The 20,941-nt window shown below is 40.9% G+C and overlaps 1 protein-coding gene across 1 annotated transcript in view; it reads left to right on the forward strand.

The window, feature by feature from the left end:
- LOC115776840 (dual specificity testis-specific protein kinase 2-like) overlaps positions 1-20,941 on the forward strand; it is a 43,001-nt gene that overhangs the window by 15,569 nt on the left and 6,491 nt on the right. The window contains exons 3-10 of the mRNA XM_030724627.1: positions 4,611-4,732; positions 5,731-5,779; positions 6,737-6,883; positions 7,260-7,342; positions 7,696-7,786; positions 17,041-17,124; positions 17,491-17,577; positions 17,697-17,790. Coding sequence (XP_030580487.1) covers positions 4,611-4,732; positions 5,731-5,779; positions 6,737-6,883; positions 7,260-7,342; positions 7,696-7,786; positions 17,041-17,124; positions 17,491-17,577; positions 17,697-17,790 — 757 coding nt within the window. The remainder of the gene's footprint in view (positions 1-4,610; positions 4,733-5,730; positions 5,780-6,736; positions 6,884-7,259; positions 7,343-7,695; positions 7,787-17,040; positions 17,125-17,490; positions 17,578-17,696; positions 17,791-20,941) is intronic.

The following is a 20,941-nucleotide window of genomic DNA, read 5'->3' on the forward strand; positions in this document are numbered from 1 at the left end:
ATGTTCAAAATGTAAATTCACTGAGGCCTCACACATCAAACTTGAATTATATAAATGTATGTTTTCAGTATTTCCACCCTTAGATTTTACTTGGGTAATTGGCAGCCTGTTATAGCATATTTTTATTAATCCATTTTAGAGAAGGAAACAATCTACAGCTGATTTTTCTGGTGAGCAATCAGACAAAGATTAATGTTTCTAAGTAGGGTTCTGTGTCACCTGATCCAGCCCTAACTTTAAGCAAGCTTTATCCAAAAGGAAAGTTTTAAGGCTGATCTTAAAAGCAGGGAATGTCGGTCTCACAAATCTGATCAATTGAAGGCTTGAAGGCTACATCACTCTGAGACAGGATGTTTCTCATTTTAGTGATAGTGTGCAAATGAAAGTAGGCAGTGCTACATATTTAATGTGTTCACTGAAGAACATGTCTGGGTGAAAAATCACTCCAATATTTCTCACAGTGTTACAGGAGGGCAAGGTATTTCCAAGTAAATATCTGCTTAGACACCATATTTCTGAGATTTTTAGGACAGAGAACTTCAGTTTTATCAGAATTTAAAATTAGATGTCATCCAGGCCTTTAATGTCTTTAAGACATGCTTATAGTTTAATTAGTTTATTTGTATCATCTGGCTTCATGGATGGCTAAAACTGGATGTAGTGTGCTCTAATAATATTGCTTAAGGGAAGCATGTATCATATAAGAAGTATTGGTCCCAGCACAGAACCCTGTGTAACTCTGTAATTAACTTCTGTGTTTGAAGAAGACACTATTTACTTGCAGAAACCAGAATCTATTAGATATGATTCAAACCACTGCAGCACAGTTCCTATAATACCAACTATGTGTTCTAGTCCTTGCTGTAAAATCAAGAGTAGTGAATGGTGCACTGATTCTAGCAGTACAAGCATAGCCAGAGGCCATACGAAGATCATCTGTAACCTTCACAAATGCTGCTACGATGCACTCTAAATCCTGACTGAAACAATTTCTTTGCAAATGATCAGTCAACTACTCTTTCAAGAATTTTTTTTAAATAAATAGAATTAGTCTATAATTAGCTAAGACAGCTGAACCATGGAAGGTAATGTAATAGTAAGTAATGGTTTAATTACTGCAACCTTAAAAAGCTGTGTTGTATAGCCTGTTAATAAAGATAGATTCATGTTATTTAAATTGAAGCATCAGTTAATGTGAAACTTCCTGTAGGAATTGGGTCTAAAAGGCACATTGATCCATTTGAACAGTGATCTCATCTCATACACTATATATAAATGATATAGCCACCCTGACATCACCTTAGGTTTTGGACTCTGCTTAATATTAGTATGTAGGACTATTCAGATTGTCGTTTAATTTATGACTTTGGCTTCCAATAAAATGGATACTTTCTTTTCTTTTTTGCATTCATCAAAGCTCTTGCTTTGGTTTGTCTTAAAAATAAAGTGCACCCCTTTCCCCTAAACACCCTTCCCTAAAAGAAAGAAGTGAGTTAGAGTAGTCACTGTGAAAAGTTACCAGGGTGTGAACGAGGATGGATGCTGATGGATGGACGAAGGCGACTGATGTTGGGAAGGGATGGGGATGATGGAGTTGTCGATAGTGAGCGTAAAATTATTTAATTTGGCAAGCGTGTACTTTGTGCCAACAAGCAGGATTTCTGTTTTGTCACTGTTTATTTTGAGAAAACTATGTGAGAACCAGGTTTTTTTTTTTAGGAGACAATCACAGAGGGAGGGCGGGGGGAGGACTGTAGTTGGCTTAGATGAAATGGAGAGCTGGATGTCATCCCTGTAGCAATGAAAATGATTTTCTAAAAATACATCCAAGCAGTAGGAGGTAGATGACAAAAAAAAGAGGACCAAGAACAGAACCCTGAGGAACACCAGAAGAGACTAGGCCAGGGCTCTTCAACTCCAGGCCTCGAGAGCCCCTGTACTGCAGGTTTTAGATGTGTCCCTGATTAAACACCTGAATCAAATGGCTGAATTACCTCCTCAGTATGCAGTCAAGTTTTCCAGAGTCCCACTAATGACTTCTATATTTGACTCAGGTGTGTTGAAGCAGAGACACATCTAAAACCTGCAGGACAGGGGCTCTCGAGGCCTGGAGTTGAAGAGCTCTGGACTAGGCTAACACAAGGTTTTTAAGATGAACAAAGTAGGTGCAGCTGGAGAGATGTGAGAGGAAAGTGGGGGGCTGTGATAATGACAGAAATTCAGTTTGAAATTACTCACAAGTACACATAGTTACATATTTATATAAATTTATTTATTTTCTGCTCTTGTACTTGAAGTCAGACTTCCACACCAGTGACCCGTACACAAAGAGCCAGAGGCTGGTTTTTCTGGCAATATTGTGAAGCTTCATTTTTGATTGGTAGTTTGTGGATTGATGGATCGATGGATCACTTGATGGATTTTTATACCACTTAAGGTGAATAGCTAGCGTTAGCTTCTGTCAGTCCAGGAGCAGAAGTACCGGTTGGCTCGCATATATACCACGCAAAGTATTTGAGCCCAACTGCAAAAATGGAATTTTGCTGTTCTTTTTGCCTTGCACTGTGCATTGCCATTGTATTAGAGGTGCTGCATTATGCCGTAAAAATCCATGGCAGCTGCTTTGGACCTTAGTTTAGTGTAAAAGAAAAAAAGAGATAAAAACCGTTTTTGACCAGTGGCCATAATCAGCCGGTGATGGTGGAATTAAAAATAACTGAATTAAAAGACTGACGTTTTAGAGAGGTTACCGTTTCCTCAACGTGAACAAATTATTGATATAACTGCCAAGAGCTCGAATTAGAGTGCCTGGTGGCCGGGCATTAACCACTCAGTTCTCCTATTCCCACTCGCCTGACAAATCACATATTTTCTCATTATAAGAGATAAAGCTTTTACAAACAATGAAAATTACCAAAAAATGAAACTTTTTTAAACTTCTACTTGTTAACCTTGGAAAATTATAGGCATGGACAATGGAACTTATGTGTTATCTCAGTGATTTAGTGTTGCAGAGTGACATGTTTGTGAAATGGACAACATTCAAATCAGCTAAGAAGTCTGCACAGGCAGGAATTGTCGTACCTGGCACCACTTCTTTGTTTAATGATGAAAACAGTTTCCAAAGCATGTACTAGGCTGTTTGCTCAAGCTTGAAGTAATCATATATCACACCTAGATGACAAAGAGCTCGAGGAGGTGGCTGGGGAGAAGGAGACCTGGGCTGCTCTGCTTAGGCTGCTCCCCCGCGACCCAGCCTTGGATAAGTGGAAAAAAATGGATGGATGGATAAACTTACAAATATATTCCCAGCTCTAGGATCTGTCCATGGTGCTGAGTGTGTTTGTGTAAAATGTTATTAGACCTAGCATACTATATCCCTGTTTACTTGGTGGTGTTTCTAGGTGTGTGTATCTGTGCCTTCTGCTCAGTAATAGACCAGTGGATTTGTGCAGATCAGGAGGAGTGATGGGAAATCCAGAAAGCCTATTAGCTACACTATTAATACACGCTCACAAACAGAAATGCATGCACTTGCAGGTGCAGATACTATATGAACAATTAGTGACCTTACAAGTCACACACTTGACCAGAAATACTGTGGCTTCACACCAAGCTGTAAATAAATACATTTACAAATATATTAAAGTAAGACCAACAGGAAAGAGTTGAGACTGAGACTGCCATGTTAAAATGTCCAAATACAGCCCTAAAAAATGTTTACCTCCTACTAAGGAAAACAGTTATGGCCTCTGTGCACAGTTTCCCCCTTTATAACAACTGTATGTTGATTACAACTGTCAGTGTTGAAGCTGAAAATCAGAGGTATGGCAGCTGCGATTGACTTGGTGCTGACATAAAAAGTTGTAGTGAGTAGCTGTTTGCTAGCGCTTACTAATTGGAGTAACTGAACTGGAACTCTGACATGCATGTGTTGGTGCCTTTTGGCTCATTTTTAATGGAATTAGTTTTTATGTTTGTGTGTTGCACCCGTAGAGTTTATCAATGCAGCTTTCTAGTGTTAGCTGATAACTTCTTGTCTAAAATTTCACAACTTCTGGTTCCAAAATATATCATGGCAATGAGCAAAATGCCAATGCTGAAGCTTTAAAATGTGGGGTCCAGAAAACAACTGTCAATGTTTAGGCAGCTGCATCCATCTTTTCTATCCAGAGGTTGCCTGTCATTCCAATCTTGTAAATGGAACGCTTTGAGGGAGTGTTATTACCTCTGACATAAATGTTTACTTAGACCTCACAGAACACATTTTGGCCATAACTCAAGAATTTATAGCCTAATACTCAGTTTTGGAGATCAGCTTTTCAGCTGCCAGCCTTCTTTTAAATGTAAAGGAACTAAAATGTCACTTTCTTTGTGTTTTTTTTTTTTTTAAAAGCTCAGCAGTGTTTCTTTCCAGAGATCAAGCTGCAGTTACTTTCCAGAAATCCGCAAACCTCTTGGTCAGCAGTTTCAGATGGGTGTTCTAACAGGCTTGGTTGAAGTAGAACCAAGGAGAAGTGCAAACTGCATTTGTCTTTGAACAGTTGGTGGCACCCCATGTCTCATTCTCCCCCTTTGCACTGTGCTTCCTCTGTCTGGTTGTATTGCAGGTGCAGCATAGGATCACAGGGCAGGTAATGGCACTGAAAATGAACACGCTGGCTAGCAACAAAGCAAACATGCTACGAGAAGTGCAGCTTATGAACAGGCTATGCCATCCCAACATTCTCAGGTAGGTATAAATGTGTAAAAACTCGCCATTATGTATATCTGCTTTTATTCCAATTCACCATTCAGGGTTTCATTTGATATTATTACTATTATTATAAAACCCTTTATTTAAACAGGTTTTGTCATTGAAATCAAGATCTTTTTCAAGAGAGAACCGTGTACAAAAACATTTACAGAAATTCAACCAGACAGACACACAATGCATGTGCATTGATTTCTTTTAGTGTTCCAATGAAAATGTACTGTACAGCTGTCATTTAAAAAAATTAAAGTCTATTGGGCCTTATTCTAGAAACATAAACTCTGAGTTTAAAAATAAGCTCTGAGTTCATCAACTCTGAGATCAACTACTCTGTTTCTGTTCCAAAACAGCCAACCAGAATTAGTTCAGTCGAGTGTTTAGTATGTTCATCCTGAGTAGATCATTATCAATAGATCTCCTATATCATGATGGTCTGGAGCTACTTTGCTTCTTCAGGACAACTTGCTGTAATTGATGGAACCATGAATTCTGCACTCTACCAGAAAATCTTGAAGGAGAATGTCATTTTGTGCCCTGAAGCTCAAGCACAATTGTGTTATGCAGCAGGACAGTGATTAGATGATTGGGGTATCTTTGTCCAATATTAAAATTTGTTTAATGGTCTCAAACATGTAAGTGTGACAAATGCAAAAAAAAAAAAAAATCAGGAAGGGGTGGGGGTTAGGGTTAGGCTAATGGGTGATTCTAAATTGTATATAGGTGTGACTGGCTGTCTGTCTGTCTCTCAGTGTATCCTGCCTTTCGCCCTATGGCAGCTGGGATAGGCTTAGAAGTTTTTCTTTTTTTAATAGTGTAGTGTTCATAGTTTCATAGTTGTTCCCAGCCTCTAAGGAACACAAGGGGGTGCCATAGTCAACAAATTTCAACCTGTCCAGTCAAATTGATAGAAATGATGGTAAGAGACAAAATTCCAACATACAGAAGTTAATAAAAAATATTTCTTCACCTCCTCTCAGGTTTCTTGGGGTTTGTGTGCATGAAGGTCAACTCCACGCTTTGACTGAGGTAACACCTTTATTTTATTTCTCTCATTTGTGCTGAGAACATTTACAGGTTTCTACAGCTACACCTTGTTCTCATTGTTTTCTCCTTTCTCTTATTCATACCATTTCATGCATTTTTATAGCATTTTATGCAGTAATACTGCCTAAAACACCACATAGAAAAATAAATAATGTAATGGTAAAAAAAGAAAACTTGGATGCTGGGTAAAATGTAAATAAATGAATAAATGCAATCATATATTTATTTGGAAATGGTGCAAAGACAATATTTCAAATGAGAACTCAAGAAATTTTGTTATTTAAAAAACAAACAAACAAAAAAACCCACTAATGTCAATTCACATTTAGGAGCACCCATCAAGGGCAGTTTATGGGGTTCTGTAACTCGCCCAAGGACACTTTGACATGTGGACTGAGGAATTAAACACACTTCCAGTTAGGGGGCGCTGTGCTCTACCTTCTGAGTTACAGTCGCCCCACTTTTAACAGCTTTGTACATGTTTGGGAACTAATGAGACCAGTTGCTTAAGTTATGAAAATGAAATGTTTCCCCTTGTGTCATGTAGTTTTTATTTTTCCTAATGCAATGAATGTTTGCATTGGTTAAAAGGTCTGAGCTATAGGCCAGATCTTGTAGCACCATATTGCCAGAATAAGCAAGGCTACTCCTAAAAAAAGACAAACCTTAACATCAATGGTGCCTTCACAGATATTATAGATGAGAGCCATTGAACTGTGTGCTGAGAAGAATCCAGATGGTCCCTCTCTGTTTTAGGGTGGGGGACATGGTAAGATTTGAAATTTGAATTGGTCAGACCACTCAACTGGTCAGACTGTTCCACTTTCCAGTATAAATTAGCTCAGGTCAAGAGAAGCTTGGAGTATTTCTGGATCTTTTTTGCATCTGTTAGTTTTGGCTCACCCTGTCCTCTCTTTTGTCTTCCTTCTTTCTCTATAGTACATAAATGGAGGTAACCTTGAACAGCTGCTGGACAGTGATTTGTATCTGTCGTGGGGAGTTAGGATTGGCCTGTCTCTGGATATTGCCCAAGGGCTGCAGTACCTGCACACCAAGGGTATATTTCACAGGGACCTTACATCCAAGGTACAGCACATGAGAGTCAGATATTTACACTGAAGAAAGTACAAGAAAAAAAATTTTAAACCAAACTTTTGTGAGTGGTCAAACGTTTAATTGTACTTCTGCCTCTTGTCATTTTTTTAAAAATTATTCCTGAAGTTGTAATGATACAATTGTTTATTTATACATTTGTACATTTATATATTTTATAATAATTATTATTATTGAGCCGGAGCAGAAGTGCAGAGTAAGAATTTCATTGTTCAGTGTAACTGACTGTTTACTGTACACGACAATAAAACACTCTTGAATCTCTTGAATTTGTGGTGGTTTTAACTGGTATATTTTTTACCGATAGTTGTTTGCAGATGTTAATTTCCTGACTGTTTTTCCTGCGCAGAACTGTCTGGTTCGCTGTGAAAATGGCACCTTTACTGCTGTGGTGGGAGACTTTGGCCTGGCAGAGAAAATCCCTGATTACAGGTCTGTGAGGAATCTTTTCTCTCCTATAATCAAAACCTCATAAAAAGATGTGCGTAGTCTTTCTAGGCTAATGAGCATTGTCTGGCTGCCCTATTTTCAGTTATTAACACAGCATTGTGTGCCTCAAATGTAGAGTAAGGCAAAGAGTAACAGCTGACAGATGACTAATTTATTTATTTTTTTTAAATAAGTATTAAAGGTACAAATCCAGTGATAATTTATAAATCATGGTCATTTTTTATGTATGATCTATGAAGTGATTACTGGCAGAGAGAAGTAGGAATAAATAGATCATAAAGAACATTCTAATTAACAAATGACCGAGCACATGACCTCCTTTGGTTGCCTTACAGTGATGGTGTGGAAAAACAGCCTCTGGCCATTGTGGGCTCTCCATACTGGATGGCCCCTGAAGTTCTGAGAGGAGAGCTGTACAATGAGAAGGTAAATGTCTTTGGTTTCAGTACAACTCACTGGAGTCTAGTATTAGTCCTACTGAGTACAAAAGCCGAAAGCTGATCGAAGGTGTAATCCTGCTTCCTTTTATTTAGTTACAAGCAATGAACAGCACTTTATTTAGGAAGTTTTTCTGCAGCTTTATTTGCTAATTTCCAGTGGCTGATATTAGCTGATGTTAAGAAACTCTAAAGATTCAAAGTGCTCTGACCTCTTCTTTTTTTCTTTTAACTTGCTGTTTGGAATATGTTTGTGTTTGTGTTTTTAATGATTATTTGTAGAACTCACAAGCACAAGTTTCTGAGTGACTGATATCCCTTCTCATCTCAGCTTTCCAGTGAAATATAATGGCATGGTCAGGGCTAGCTTAGCTGTATGTTGTAGCTAGTGACTGCTACATGTATAACAAGATGAAGAGTTCTTATCAGAAGCAGCCAAGGAAGCCCAAGTAATGAAATCAGATCTTAGTTCTGCAAAGCATGACATCTTTAAAAATGAAGGAGATGTGAGAGCATTCAAGTCTGAAATGCATGTGTCTGAATACTCCTTAAGCAGTGAGCATCAGCGATGCACCAGTCCAGCTTTTTCTGGGTGTGTTGTCTTCACTCCAGTGTAAACTGCAGCTATCCAACCAGCTAAACTCTTGCCTGTAGAAATGAAGAGGAGTTGTAGTAAGCTTAATTCTTTTCTCTTTACTGTGGCACCTTGTATCACTTCACAGAGTGAAAACTGTACCAAACAAACACAAAATTAAGTAAATAATCTTACATACAAATGAATATCCTTACAATATGTAACTTAATACAAACTTAACATGTTTGACCATGAAATTATGCACTTACGACATCACCTCTTTGACATTTACAGGGTGGATGGTTTGGATGTAAAAAAACTGCAGACCGATTCACCTTTTTCCATGCGGTGACCAAAGAAGGAAAAAACAAAACAAAGCAAAAAAGGAAGTGGAAACTTAAAAACACTCACCAAAATAAGAGTCCACCTTTCACAATCAAAGCTGACCAACATTATGTCTTAATGACAACACACTCCCCGCCTGGCCTCTGTGAGGTCACTACTTAGCTGAACTATGAACTCATAGTAGCAGCAGTTTTCTGGTTATTAGCATTAGCTAGGAGCAACACAACATCTAAAACTGGTCTAAAGCATGTCTTTGAATGACCCTGGACTGTGGTCTTTAATTCCACCTTCCCTACCCTTCCATCATCTCCAGGGAAGGTCTTTGTGATCATAGTCATTTGCCAGCTGTTGCGAGCAGCTTGACTAACTTTGAGAAGAACAATGTCTCCTACTTGTAGGTTTTGGTAGAACTTTGTCCATTTCTTCCGTAGTCTCTTCTCCAACGATTCCAGAACTTGTTGGCAAGACTTTGTACTTGTTTCCACTGTTTGGTGAGGAGGTCTTTGTCTGTAAAGTCTCCTGGTGGAGGTGCGACTCCAACTTTCTGAGTCAGGAGCATTGAAGGTGATAGAATGAATGGATTCTCAATGATAACTTCCTTTGCTCGTGACAGTCCATCTGGCGTGTGCCATAGATGGCACTTATGCCATCCTTTACACTTGTCCATGCTGTCAGAAGACTTGTAGGACCTTGCAATGTGAATTAGGAGGGCTACTTCACGAACAAGACTACTGAACTTTGAGAACCTCGTAAACCGTTCTGTGCCGAGGCTTCTTCCATGTAGCTGTGTGGCATAGGTCCTCACTTGTGGACGGATTTCAACGTCAAGTTCTGGTTCGACCAAGTCGAATGACTGCGCTGGTTTGGGATCACTGGTAAGTTTGAGCAGAAAGGCAGGTCCTGTGAACCATGTTGTCTGCTTCAAGCGTGAAGCAGGAACCGACCTAGACGCATGGTCCGCAGGATTGTCTTTCGTAGGCACGTAGTGCCACTGTTCCGATCTTATGCTCTGGCGAATACGCTGAACTCTATTGTGTACATAGACGTAAAAGCATTTGGATTCATTGTATATGTAGCCAAGGACCACTTTGCTATCAGTGTAGAACTTGGTGGAATCCAGCCTCAAGTTCAACTCATCGTGAATTACCTCTGCCATTTCCACGGCCAGGACTGCTGCGCATAGCTCCAGTCTTGGAATGGTCGGTTCAGACTGAGGTGCAAGTTTCGATTTGCCCATGATGAACCCAGTGTGAACTCGACCGTCTTCTTGTACAACCTTCAAGTATGCCACAGCACCAATGGCCTTAGTGGAGGCATCGGAGAACATGCCTGAGAACAACTCTGTATGAACTGTTTTGGCCAGAGAAGCTGCTGTATACGCTCTTGGTATATGAAGGTGTCTTAAATCCTGGAGCGAGTCTCGCCAGGCTTGCCATTTGCTTAGTTTATCTCTAGGTAGTGGTGTGTCCCAATCAGATAGTTCTGCTGTGAGCTCTTCCCTGGATTGTTACAGGGGCCAGGAACCCCAAGGGGTCGAAAACACTGTTTACTGTAGAAAGGACCCCCTGGCGGGTAAAAGGTTTGGTTTCAGTAGACACGTAGAAGGTGAAGTTGTCTCTCGATATTTCCCACAGCAGGCCCGGGCTTCGTTGGGCTGGCACAGCTTCTCCACTGAGATCTATGTCTTTGACATCTACTGCACAGTCCTCAGGTGGAAAAGCCTCCAAGACCACTTGACTGTTCGATACAAACTTGTGAAGCCGGAGATTCGACTCAGCAAGTGCAGCTTGCATTCTGCAGGGCAAGTCAATAGCTTCAACCTCAGTTGATACGGAGCAAAGGCCATCGTCCACATAGAAGTGACGGTCCACAAAGTCTACTGTGTCCCCTCCGTGTTCTCATGCACCCTCCCTGATAGCTCTTCTAAGCCCATAGATAGCTACAGCAGGGGATGGGCTGTTTCCAAAAACATGGACCTTCATCCTGTAGTTTATGACTTCTTTTGTTACATCATTGTCCTTGTACCACAAGAATCTCAGGTAAATCCTGTGCTCTTCTTGGACCAAGAAACAATGAAACATTTGCTGGATATCATCTAGGACAGCAACCTTTTCTTTCCTGAACCGCATCAAGACTCCAAGGAGTGAGTTATTCAGGTCGAGGCCCGTGAGAAGCACATCATTGAGAGAAATGCTTTAGTCAAAAAAGTAGACTTTAGTCAAACACCACCCTAATCTGGCCTGGTTTTTGGGGGTGGAACACGCCAAATGTTGGCAAATACCAACTTTCCTCCCCTTGGCTCAATGGTGGTGCTACTTCGGCATGGTCATTCTCTAATATTTTCACCATAAAAGCCACATACTGCTTTTGCATCTCTGGCTTCCTAGTTAAGTTTCTTTGGAGTGATGCAAACCGTTTCATCACTTGTTCTCGGTTGTTAGGCAAGCGAGGTCTTGGGTTTCTAAATGGGAGAGGGGCTACCCAACTATTTGACTCATTTCTATAGACTTGTCCATCAACTTCAAGAAGATCTCGTCTTCAATTGAAGATGCCCTCTTGTCATCATGTTCAGTGTGGTTGAATACAGTCTTTCCCAATGTCGTCTCTGGTGCTTGATGTATCAGCTCTTTAATCTGCAAAAAGTTTGTGCAGGGTTGGAAGAGTGATAGTCGGCCGTTGTCGAGGACAGTTGTTTTGAAAGCGTTGACAGTAGGCTTGTGCACATTCCCCAAGCAGACTTCCCCAACTATCACCCAACCTAAATCTAAGCGTTGGGCAAAAGGGGCGTGGTGAGGGCCATTGACTTGTTCTTGTACCTTGTGCACTCTAATTATATCTCTGCCAAGTAACAGGAGGATCTCCGCAGTAGGGTCATCCTCTGGGATGTGCTCTGCCACTCTGGCCAAATGTGGGTGATGGAGAGCTACATTTGGTGTAGGGATTTTTGATCGATTATCGAGTATGTCATTGCACTCAATAAGCGGTGGGAGCGGGATTGTGACCTTACCATTGACTGACTCAATCACAAAGTCTTCAGCCCTGCAGCCAGATGTTTCAATTGTGCCAGAACATGTTCTCAGGTAATAAAATCAAGGTTTACCTTTGATATTGAACAGCTTGAAAAAACTAGATCTTGCCAGCGACCTATTACTTTGGTCGTCCAGGATGACATAAGCATTGATAGCTTTGTCTCGTTGATCCTTGGGATATACCTTTGCGAGGCAAATCTTAGAACATGAGCGGCTGATTTGTCCTGCACCACACACTTCAGTGCAGCTGGAGTCAACAATGGTTTTCGCACTGTCGAATCTTTCTCTCTCCCCGCCATCATGTGGTGGAGTTGAGGGGACCTTGGTTTGGGGTGCAGGGCCTGGATGCATTGCAGAATCATGATTGATGCTATCACGTTCCATGCATTTGACTACAGTTAGACAGTCCTTGGCCACGTGAGTGGTTGAGCTGCAACATTTGAAGCAGATTTCTCTTTCCTTAAGAAAGATCTTCCTATCCTCCAGATTCTTAGCTCTGAAGGCTCTGCACTGCTTGAGTGGGTGCGGCTTGCCATGTATTGGGCAATTTTTGTTTGGGTCGCTGGTATTTTTCACATGACCACTTGCGTTTGAAGCTGTTGACACAACATCTGTCTTGTAAACCATAATCGGATTTCTTGTACTTTTGAAGGAGAGTTTCTCAGGCTTTACAGGTGAGTTAGTAGCACTTAATAGAGAAAAGCTGGGATCATTCTTCTTACGTGCCTTGTAACACACAAATCTAGCAAAGAATTCAAATGGTGGAAATAGTCCATGGTTTTCGTCCTTAAACCTGCAACCATCAGAAATCCATTTTTCTTGAAGCCCATAAGGCAGCTTCGCTACTATGGGTTCAATACCGCGTGCAGTGTCCAGATAGGACAAAGCTGGGAGTTAACCATCCTCCCTGGCACATTGTAGCTCCATTAGCAAATCTGCTAATTCCCGTAGCTTTGTGTGATCTTTTGCAGAAACTTTTGGGAAATTATCAAGTCACTGAAAAGGGACTTTTCATTCACTTCAGGTGCTGCATAATACTCTTGCAGCCTTTCCCATGCCTTCCTGAGGGCTGTGGTTGGATTCGTAATGTGTGCTGACCTTAATCGTTTCACATGTTCACCTGACTCTCTACCGAGCCATCTGGACATGAGGTCTAATTCCTCAGTAGGTGTGAGACCTAGCCCTAGGGTGGCATTGTTATACAATGATTTCCAAGCATTAAAGTTTTCCAGCTTATCATCAAATTGGTATAAACAGGAACTCAGCAAGTCACGCCGAGCTAAGTACCGTGCTAGATGTTCTGTTGCAGGAGCATCATGTTTAGCTGTCTGTGAAAACTGTAGCTGGGAAGGCTGTTCGTACTCATTAAATTTATTGTGACAAGGTCTTGAATTTCTCCACTGGTCACATTCTCCGTATGGAGTCTCAGCTTCCACCTTCGCTTCTGGTGGCGCATACCCGTCACCGTAGCCTACTTTGGCTAATGCAGGGTGGCTAAGGTCGGACACACTTGGAAGGACGGGGGGCCTGAAATGCTAAGGGGCTAGTATAGGTGCCGCTTGAACTGGGGGTTGTGCAGAAGTTTGGGATTGGACGTAGTCGCTTGTTCGCTGCATTATATCTTCCTCCGACGGCCCCGCCTCATCCACTAAAACATACTTTTCCTTCATATCAGCTGCTTCCCACACAGCTGCTTCGGCTTCAGCAGCTGCTGCCTCTTTCCACATAGCAAGAGTTTCTAACTCAACATCCATTTTTGCCTTTTCCAGTTTTGCTTCAGCTTCCTTAGCAGCTCTCGCTATTTTAGCTTTAGCTTCCTCGTCTGCAAATGCAAGGCGTGCTTTTGCTGCCTCTGCCTTAGCGCGTGCTTGTGTTAGCAAGCTAGTTGATGATGCAGACGACCGTGAACTTTTCCTGCTCACGACGGAACTCTTATCGCTATGTTTTGAATCCATTTCACCACAAAGTACAATGCCAACCTTCAGTGTCTTTTCACTGTGATGTCTTCACTCCAGTGTAAACTGCAGCTATCCAACCAGGTAAACTCTTGTCCGTAGAAATGAAGAGGAGTCGTAGTAAGCTTAATTCTTTTCTCTTTACTGTGGCACCTTGTATCACTTCACAGAGTGAAAACTGTACCAAACAAACACAAAATTAAGTAAATAATCTTACATACAAATGAATATCCTTACAATGTGTAACTTAATACAAACTTAACATGTTTGACCATGAAATTATGCACTTACGACATCACCTCTTTGACATTTACAGGGTGGATGGTTTGGATGTAAAAAAGACTGCAGACCGATTCGCCTTTTTCCATGCAGTGACCAAAGACGGAAAAACCAAAACAAAGCAAAAAAGGAAGCGAAAACTGACAAACACTCACCAAAATAAGAGTCCACCTTTCACAATAAAAGCTGACCAACATTATGTCTTAATGACAACACACTGGGTCCTATAAATAATTGGTTTGCCAGAATGGAGTACTGATCCAATACCAGTGTTAAATTAATAAGTAACGTTGCAATTTCTGGAGAAATTGTGGTGACATTATTGCTATTTCCGGACTTAGTCTGTGACTTTCTGCTAATAAAAAGTTGCAGGTGAATCAGTTAACTAGAAACACTGAAGGGAGATATCAGTTGATGTTTAAATGCTAAAAATGTGAAAAAAGTCAGCTTTTATTTTTATCAGTTTTGCGAATCAGTTTTGTATGTACCTTCCTTGTTGAGATGAACTGACCCTCACCTACATATGCAATAAAAAGTGTTACATCTCTCACACACACACACACACACACACACACACACACACACACACACACACACACACACACACACACACACACACACACACGCACACACACACACACACACACACACAACTACTAATAATGGGTTAAATGTCTTTTAGCAATTTGTACTGTGAACAGATAGTTTTGGTAGCCATCAACAAGTTTCTGCTGTATTTCTGGCTCGATATTTGACAGCTCTTTTTGGCAGAATTGGTAGAATTCATTTGGTTTTCTTAAACTGATTGTTTTGAAAGCCACAACTTTATGTCTTTCAGTTATCACCAACAGAAACTCTCAAATGTTTGGTGGCTTCTTACTTCCACACCCAGTGTTATGGAATTTGCATGAGGATTTATACAGTATGAGTATGCAAAAAATACTTATGTGCATACTGAATTGAACTGAAATAGCGCTTTAAAGTCTCATCATCATCAGGGCTTTCAAATTGTTTTGGAGTAGCAGGGGGGCACGCCAAATTAGCAGGCACCTTATGACGGAGACCTTTGCTGTCCTCCATGGGCGTCTTTTCCCATCTGTTTTGCTTTTATGAGTACTATCCCCTAAATTTTACTACTTTTTAAAGACTTTTATTCAGTACTCCCATAAATATATCAAAATCACTATAAATGAACAAACCATTACTTATATGCAATGCATCTCAACAATGTTATGGCTTAATTTTAAACAGAGGTGGCAAAAGTACTGACATTTTGTACTTAAGTACAGAAGAATCACAACTTTTTATTGTGAGCTCCAGTAAATGATGTTGGCGTGCAGGCTGTGATCAGCTGACCTGCTGCTGCTGCTTTGAGGTTTACTGCTCTGCATAGATGAACTGGATTCACAAAGATGTAACTCAGTATTTCACAGCTATCTTAGCTGATCTCCATCCCCTACACTGACAGCATACAGGTTGTATAAATGTTGGATTCAGTGAATGAATCTCAGCATCAGCAGCTTTGATTCAAACTCATCTCTGCTGTAGTGATGTAACCTGTAACTCTGACCATGAACGCACCCTCTGTGCACCAACGCAGAGCTTTACTGTAAATACAGTACAACAATCTAACCTGTTTATTACATGCTAAACTGCAGTATTTTCATACAATCTTTGAATAACACAAAGTTAGCATACTTAAGTTTGTTTTGCAGTCCTTACCTTTAAATCTAACCTCTCTTCTTCCTCTCCTGTCCTTTCTTACATCTTTCTCCATCTGAGTGAACTTCTCTCTCTTTGCTCTCCCTGAAATACAGCAGCTCTTCTTTTAGCTAGCAGACACACTGTGTGACAAACTGCACACACATTGTGTGTTTCCTGATATTTGTTGAGCATTTAGAAACATTGCATTTACCTGCCACACGTTACTCCCTTTATGCTCGCTAAGCTGTTTATGTGCCGCGAGCACAACTTACGGACTCGGTCCGGCCCGATTATAGCGCTATAAATGATACATTAATTATATGGGTTTGCCTATTTAATCCCTTTGTACGAGATAATCCCCGGTGATGGAGGATACGGCAGTACGATTGTCCCTTATGTGTTATTATTCCTCTGTTTAGGCTCAGATCGCTTGATGTTTGACGGAAATGCAAACTTTTCTCAGACATGTTAAACCTAAAGTAACGAGTCTGTTTTCAAAATGTAAGAAGTAGAAAGTACAGGTACTTGTGTAAAAATGTAGGGAGTAAAAGTATAAAGTAGTCAGAAAAATAAATACTCAAGTAAAAAACAGATACCTGAAAAATGTACTTAAGTACAGTAACAAAGTATTTGTACTTTGTTACTTCCCACCTCTGTTTTTAAATAATTTTGAAAGTTAATCTTCAAAAGTACAGAAGCTATGCTAATGCATATTATTTTATCGTCAAATTTGCCCCTGAACGAACAGCACGGTCGGCTATGAAATTCATCATCAAACGATCACATTCATCAGCGGATGTGATCATCAGCGGATGTGATCATCAGCAGACGATCACATTCCACGAGGCTGGCGACCTTTCTCTCATCTGATCATTAGAATTCTATTCTTTACATTGTTCATGTATACCTTACTTTCAGCCTCGGACGTGGGCTTGAATCCACTTAATCTTAAGCCCAATCATCTGGTCCCCATGCCTGGCCACTTGTGACGGCTGCTGTTTTCTCTTATTTCTCTTACATGCATGAGAAGCCATGAAGGCAGCAGATGATATGAATAGTCACATGGCAGTCGTGAACCAATCAAATGGCTCAGATTGAAAGAATGTAAATATTGCCACGTGTGTCCACATGGCGCTGGAAATGGAGACCTCTTTGAAAAATTAAAAATTAGACGGCGCAGAGTGGTGGAGTAGGCGGAAAATGTGCCTGCCGCCGGCATAATTTGAAAGCCCTGATCATCCATCTGGACTGAAAAAGAAATAACTAAATGGAAAGGTTTACCATAACTATATGAAATCTAGTTGGAACCCTAACACTAAAGGACAGAACTAACATGCGCCTCCTCTCTTCTGTTTAGGTGGATGTGTTTGCATATGGCATTATCCTGTGTGAGATCATTGCCCGGATTGAAGCTGACCCAGACTTTTTACCCAGGACAGAAGTAAGGGTCCACAACAGGTTGCTTGTGATCATTGTAGGGACATAAATATTATAAGCCTTATACTAAGCCTCCTTCAACTCAGTCTCACATATTCATGTAGCACTTCTATGAAAGAGCCTTATCTAAGCTCCTGATCAGTAAATGGCTTGGTCTACCTTGGCCAGAGATGCTAAGGGGTTACTTTTACATTATTTACATGGAATTTTCACATATATGGCATACCGAAATGGAAGTCTTATAACATGAGAAATGAAAGACCTCATGTTATAAGTAAAAGAGTTGACTTGAGAGGTAACATTCTTTCTATTCTTTGTGAAATTATGCTAACTATTTTACCTGTGTGTTAATATGTCTGTGTGTGTCTAGGACTTTGGGCTGGATGTTGAAGCATTTGAGAACATGGTTGGGGATTGCCCACCTGCATTTTTTAATCTCGCTGTGACCTGTTGTAATGTAAGTATACACACACACACTCACTCAGTGTCTCAATGATCACAACCCAAAACACCAGCATCAGCTACTGAACATCTGCATTATGAAAATGTGGGTCTTTCTCCCTGTGTTGCTTCCAGATGAATGCAGAAAGTCGTCCCTCATTCTCCGACATAGTCTTTACGTTGGAGACCATGGAGAGAGAGGAAGAGCGAGAGAAGCCCATTGCACTTGGTAAAAAGATTGTGTACAGGGTTTTTATTGTTTGTTTGTGTTTTTACAGCTCTGTTTTTCTGCATGCTCTGAACTGTCCCATTAATTCTCGGCCTCTAGAGCAGGTTAAAGCAGGTATTACATCAGTGCTTGAGTGCATATTTCCTAATTGTCTCAGTTTACAATCCAGCCTTGGCTACAGCTTCTCACGTTTGATATCATATCAGTGCCACAACTGTCAGAATTGTTTTTCTTTACCATTTGAGCCCCAGTTTTAATCTTTCCGGCCCCCAAAAACATAGTCCCAGAGGGACTGTAGCGAAAAAAGTCAGTCTCACTCACCTGTGTGATTGGAGTTGAGGACCCTGCTTCCGTTGACGCAGGTGTGGAAGCCTGCTCTGGCTGCAGCTCAGCCGGCACAGCTGGACCTTCAGGTTTGGGCTGGCACAGTGAGGGTCACACATTGTCAGAAAGCAGGAGTAGCACAGGACACGCAGCATTGGTGGAGCAGGACTGGATTTTTAGCTTCACAGGCTGGACCAGCAAATGTGTCGAATACTCATCTCCTCCAACACCGTATCGGTGACCATGCATCCATTTCCTGGTTGGACCATTCTGTCAAGACTGCCGGAGGCTTGGACACAAGTGCAGAGCACAGTGATATGGTTTGAACAAACGTTTGTTTTACAAAGAAGGTTGAGTCCTCTTTGAGGCGATTTTGCCAGTGAGGGGCGCAAGTTCTCACTCTCCAGTGGCTCTCTCCCTGCTGTCTCTCTCCACAGCTCCGAGGATTTCTGGCCAAAGGGAGATGATGGTAAGTAAGAGCACAGAGAAACAACACTATACCATTCAGCTGTAATGATTACCAGGCTTGAGACTACCGCAAGCGGTGCAACGATTCAACAGCAACTGAGAAGACTCTTCAGCATTTTGTAGCCCATAGCATGTGGCTCAGGTGTGCGATCGGCAGGGCGGGGACCTCTAGTATTCTCCACCTCTGGAACACAACATCCACCTACACATCCGCACAGATTTTCACATACAAAAAAAGAAGAGAGGGAGAGAGAGAGAGTGCAGAAGAGGAGAGAGAAAAAAGCCCATCTGTTCAGGAGGACCACAAATCATGACACTCTCATTCTTTAAGCTGAATTCCAGCCAAGTGATTGATTCTGAGTGTTTCTAAGAAGTAGATGTGTCACTGTAGAAGCTCAAGAACCAGTGCTGGTGAAGTGAGAAAGTTGTCTGCAAACACTTTGTAGTTTTGGTGTAATGGCAGTTTCACACAGCTTGACCACCTCTCGTGCCAAGTGAAGTTTTCTTCCCAGTTCCACCTTCATAGACCAGAAAATCACTGATGATTCCAGATGAAGAGCAGTGGACCCAAATTTTTAATCCCCAAATTTGGGACTTGCCTTGTCATGTGCTGTCTTATTGGGCTGTGAGTGTCCCGGAAGGACACCATTTGTTTATCAATAGAGCTATGCTCCTCTGGTGTGACTTCCAGGCATTGTTTGTGGATCTTCCAACACTTATCTTCTGCTTGCCTATGTGACATATCAGTGTGGGTAGTGAAATGTAGGGATGCAAGGAGGGTCTGAAACCAATTGTGTGACGTGTTGTGTGCCACCATGGGACATCTTGCATCATTTTCCCAATAGGTATGATTCCCTGGCAGCTAACAAAGATCCATGCGTAGCTAGAGGCCTGTCAGTATTTCCAGTTACTTGACAGTGGTGTTTAAACTGTGATTTTTCAGATGTTTGTACACTATACAGATTTGTTTGTTTCTTCGCTAGCTTGAGCATGTCTGATGTGATCTTCCTGTGTGAACAGTATCTGGAGCTACTCTTGACCTTGGAAGGTACATTAAGGGGCTTCAAATTGTTTCCTTCTCCAGGAAAACCGTGTTCTTCCTTTAACTCCACTGTTTTGCTCCCCAGGATTCATCTTGGGCTGTTCCTCAGTTATGTAATTTAATTCACTATTGTATGAATCATAGGACGCACTAGACTCATCATTTTCAGTGTCTTTGCTGCTGGGAGCATGGTCAGGGTCTTCATGAGCTATCTTCACATCCCTCAAACTCACTGTCGTCTCCTTGAATGAGTGCTGGTGCATCTTGAACACTGTCCCGCTTTTTGCTATTCATGCTAAAAAAACAAATAAAATGGTGATTAGATACAGACCATAAATTTTGCAGTAGAAATGTGTTTATTCATTTATTTTATTTATTGGGAAGCAGCAATTGTTTTTTGATTTAACTTAGCCAAATAGTCTTAGTGGAACATTACTATTTTTCTTTTTGTGACAAATACATCACACAACGTTGTCAATTTTTTTTAAAGTACCGATGTGACTTATGTGGGCAAGCTATATTTTTCTCATTTTTATCAAATTGTTGAAAGAATTTGATCAGGACAGAATAAATAATGTCAAGAACTTGATAGTTCTTGGTAGAACAGTTGATAAATGGCTAGAATATTACCTTTTGAAACAAAAAAATAAGGTTTTTAAAATTAGGTAGATCTGTGATGTGCCATTCAGGCACACAGACGTCTTGGAAATGTTGTCAAGGTAACATAAACTCACATGACCTGTCACATGACCACATCACGTTGTTCAGCATGTGTCACTTAGGGACTCCATGGGTTAAAGTCAGGGAAACAGTTGAAAAGGAAATTTTCCAGAACATTTAAAGGGGTGGTGAAACTTGTGTAACGGTGGGCTCTTATGGAATCAAGGAGAGAAAAGAAATGATGAAATTACCAGTAAAAGCATCAGAGTTTGTACTTTGTTGTGGTTACTGAAACTTTTTATGATGGTCTGAATACTTTGCGGTATCCACCAAACTGGTTCCTACTTAATCTAAGTTGCAGTTGACAGACCAGCTTTGCAAGATGGAGCCATGTTGTTTTTTTTATTTCCACCAAGTTTTTGGTTGGAAAATAATATCTGGATTGTTTGTTGAGTCCATGTCATTTAGTTGATCTGTCTTTCCTGAAGAAAAGCTTTTACACTATCATTCTGAATAGTGACTTCATCACCAAACCTATTTTTGCTGGACTGTGTAGTCCTGAGACTTTCATCTCTCCTGGGTCTTTACCAAAGCCATGTCACAAATGAATGTGGAAATTTACTGGTTTTCTTCTTATATGTTTATTTGGAATAGAAC

Source organism: Archocentrus centrarchus, unplaced genomic scaffold, assembly GCF_007364275.1.
Source record: "Archocentrus centrarchus isolate MPI-CPG fArcCen1 unplaced genomic scaffold, fArcCen1 scaffold_38_ctg1, whole genome shotgun sequence".
Classification (NCBI taxonomy): Eukaryota; Metazoa; Chordata; class Actinopteri; order Cichliformes; family Cichlidae; genus Archocentrus; species Archocentrus centrarchus.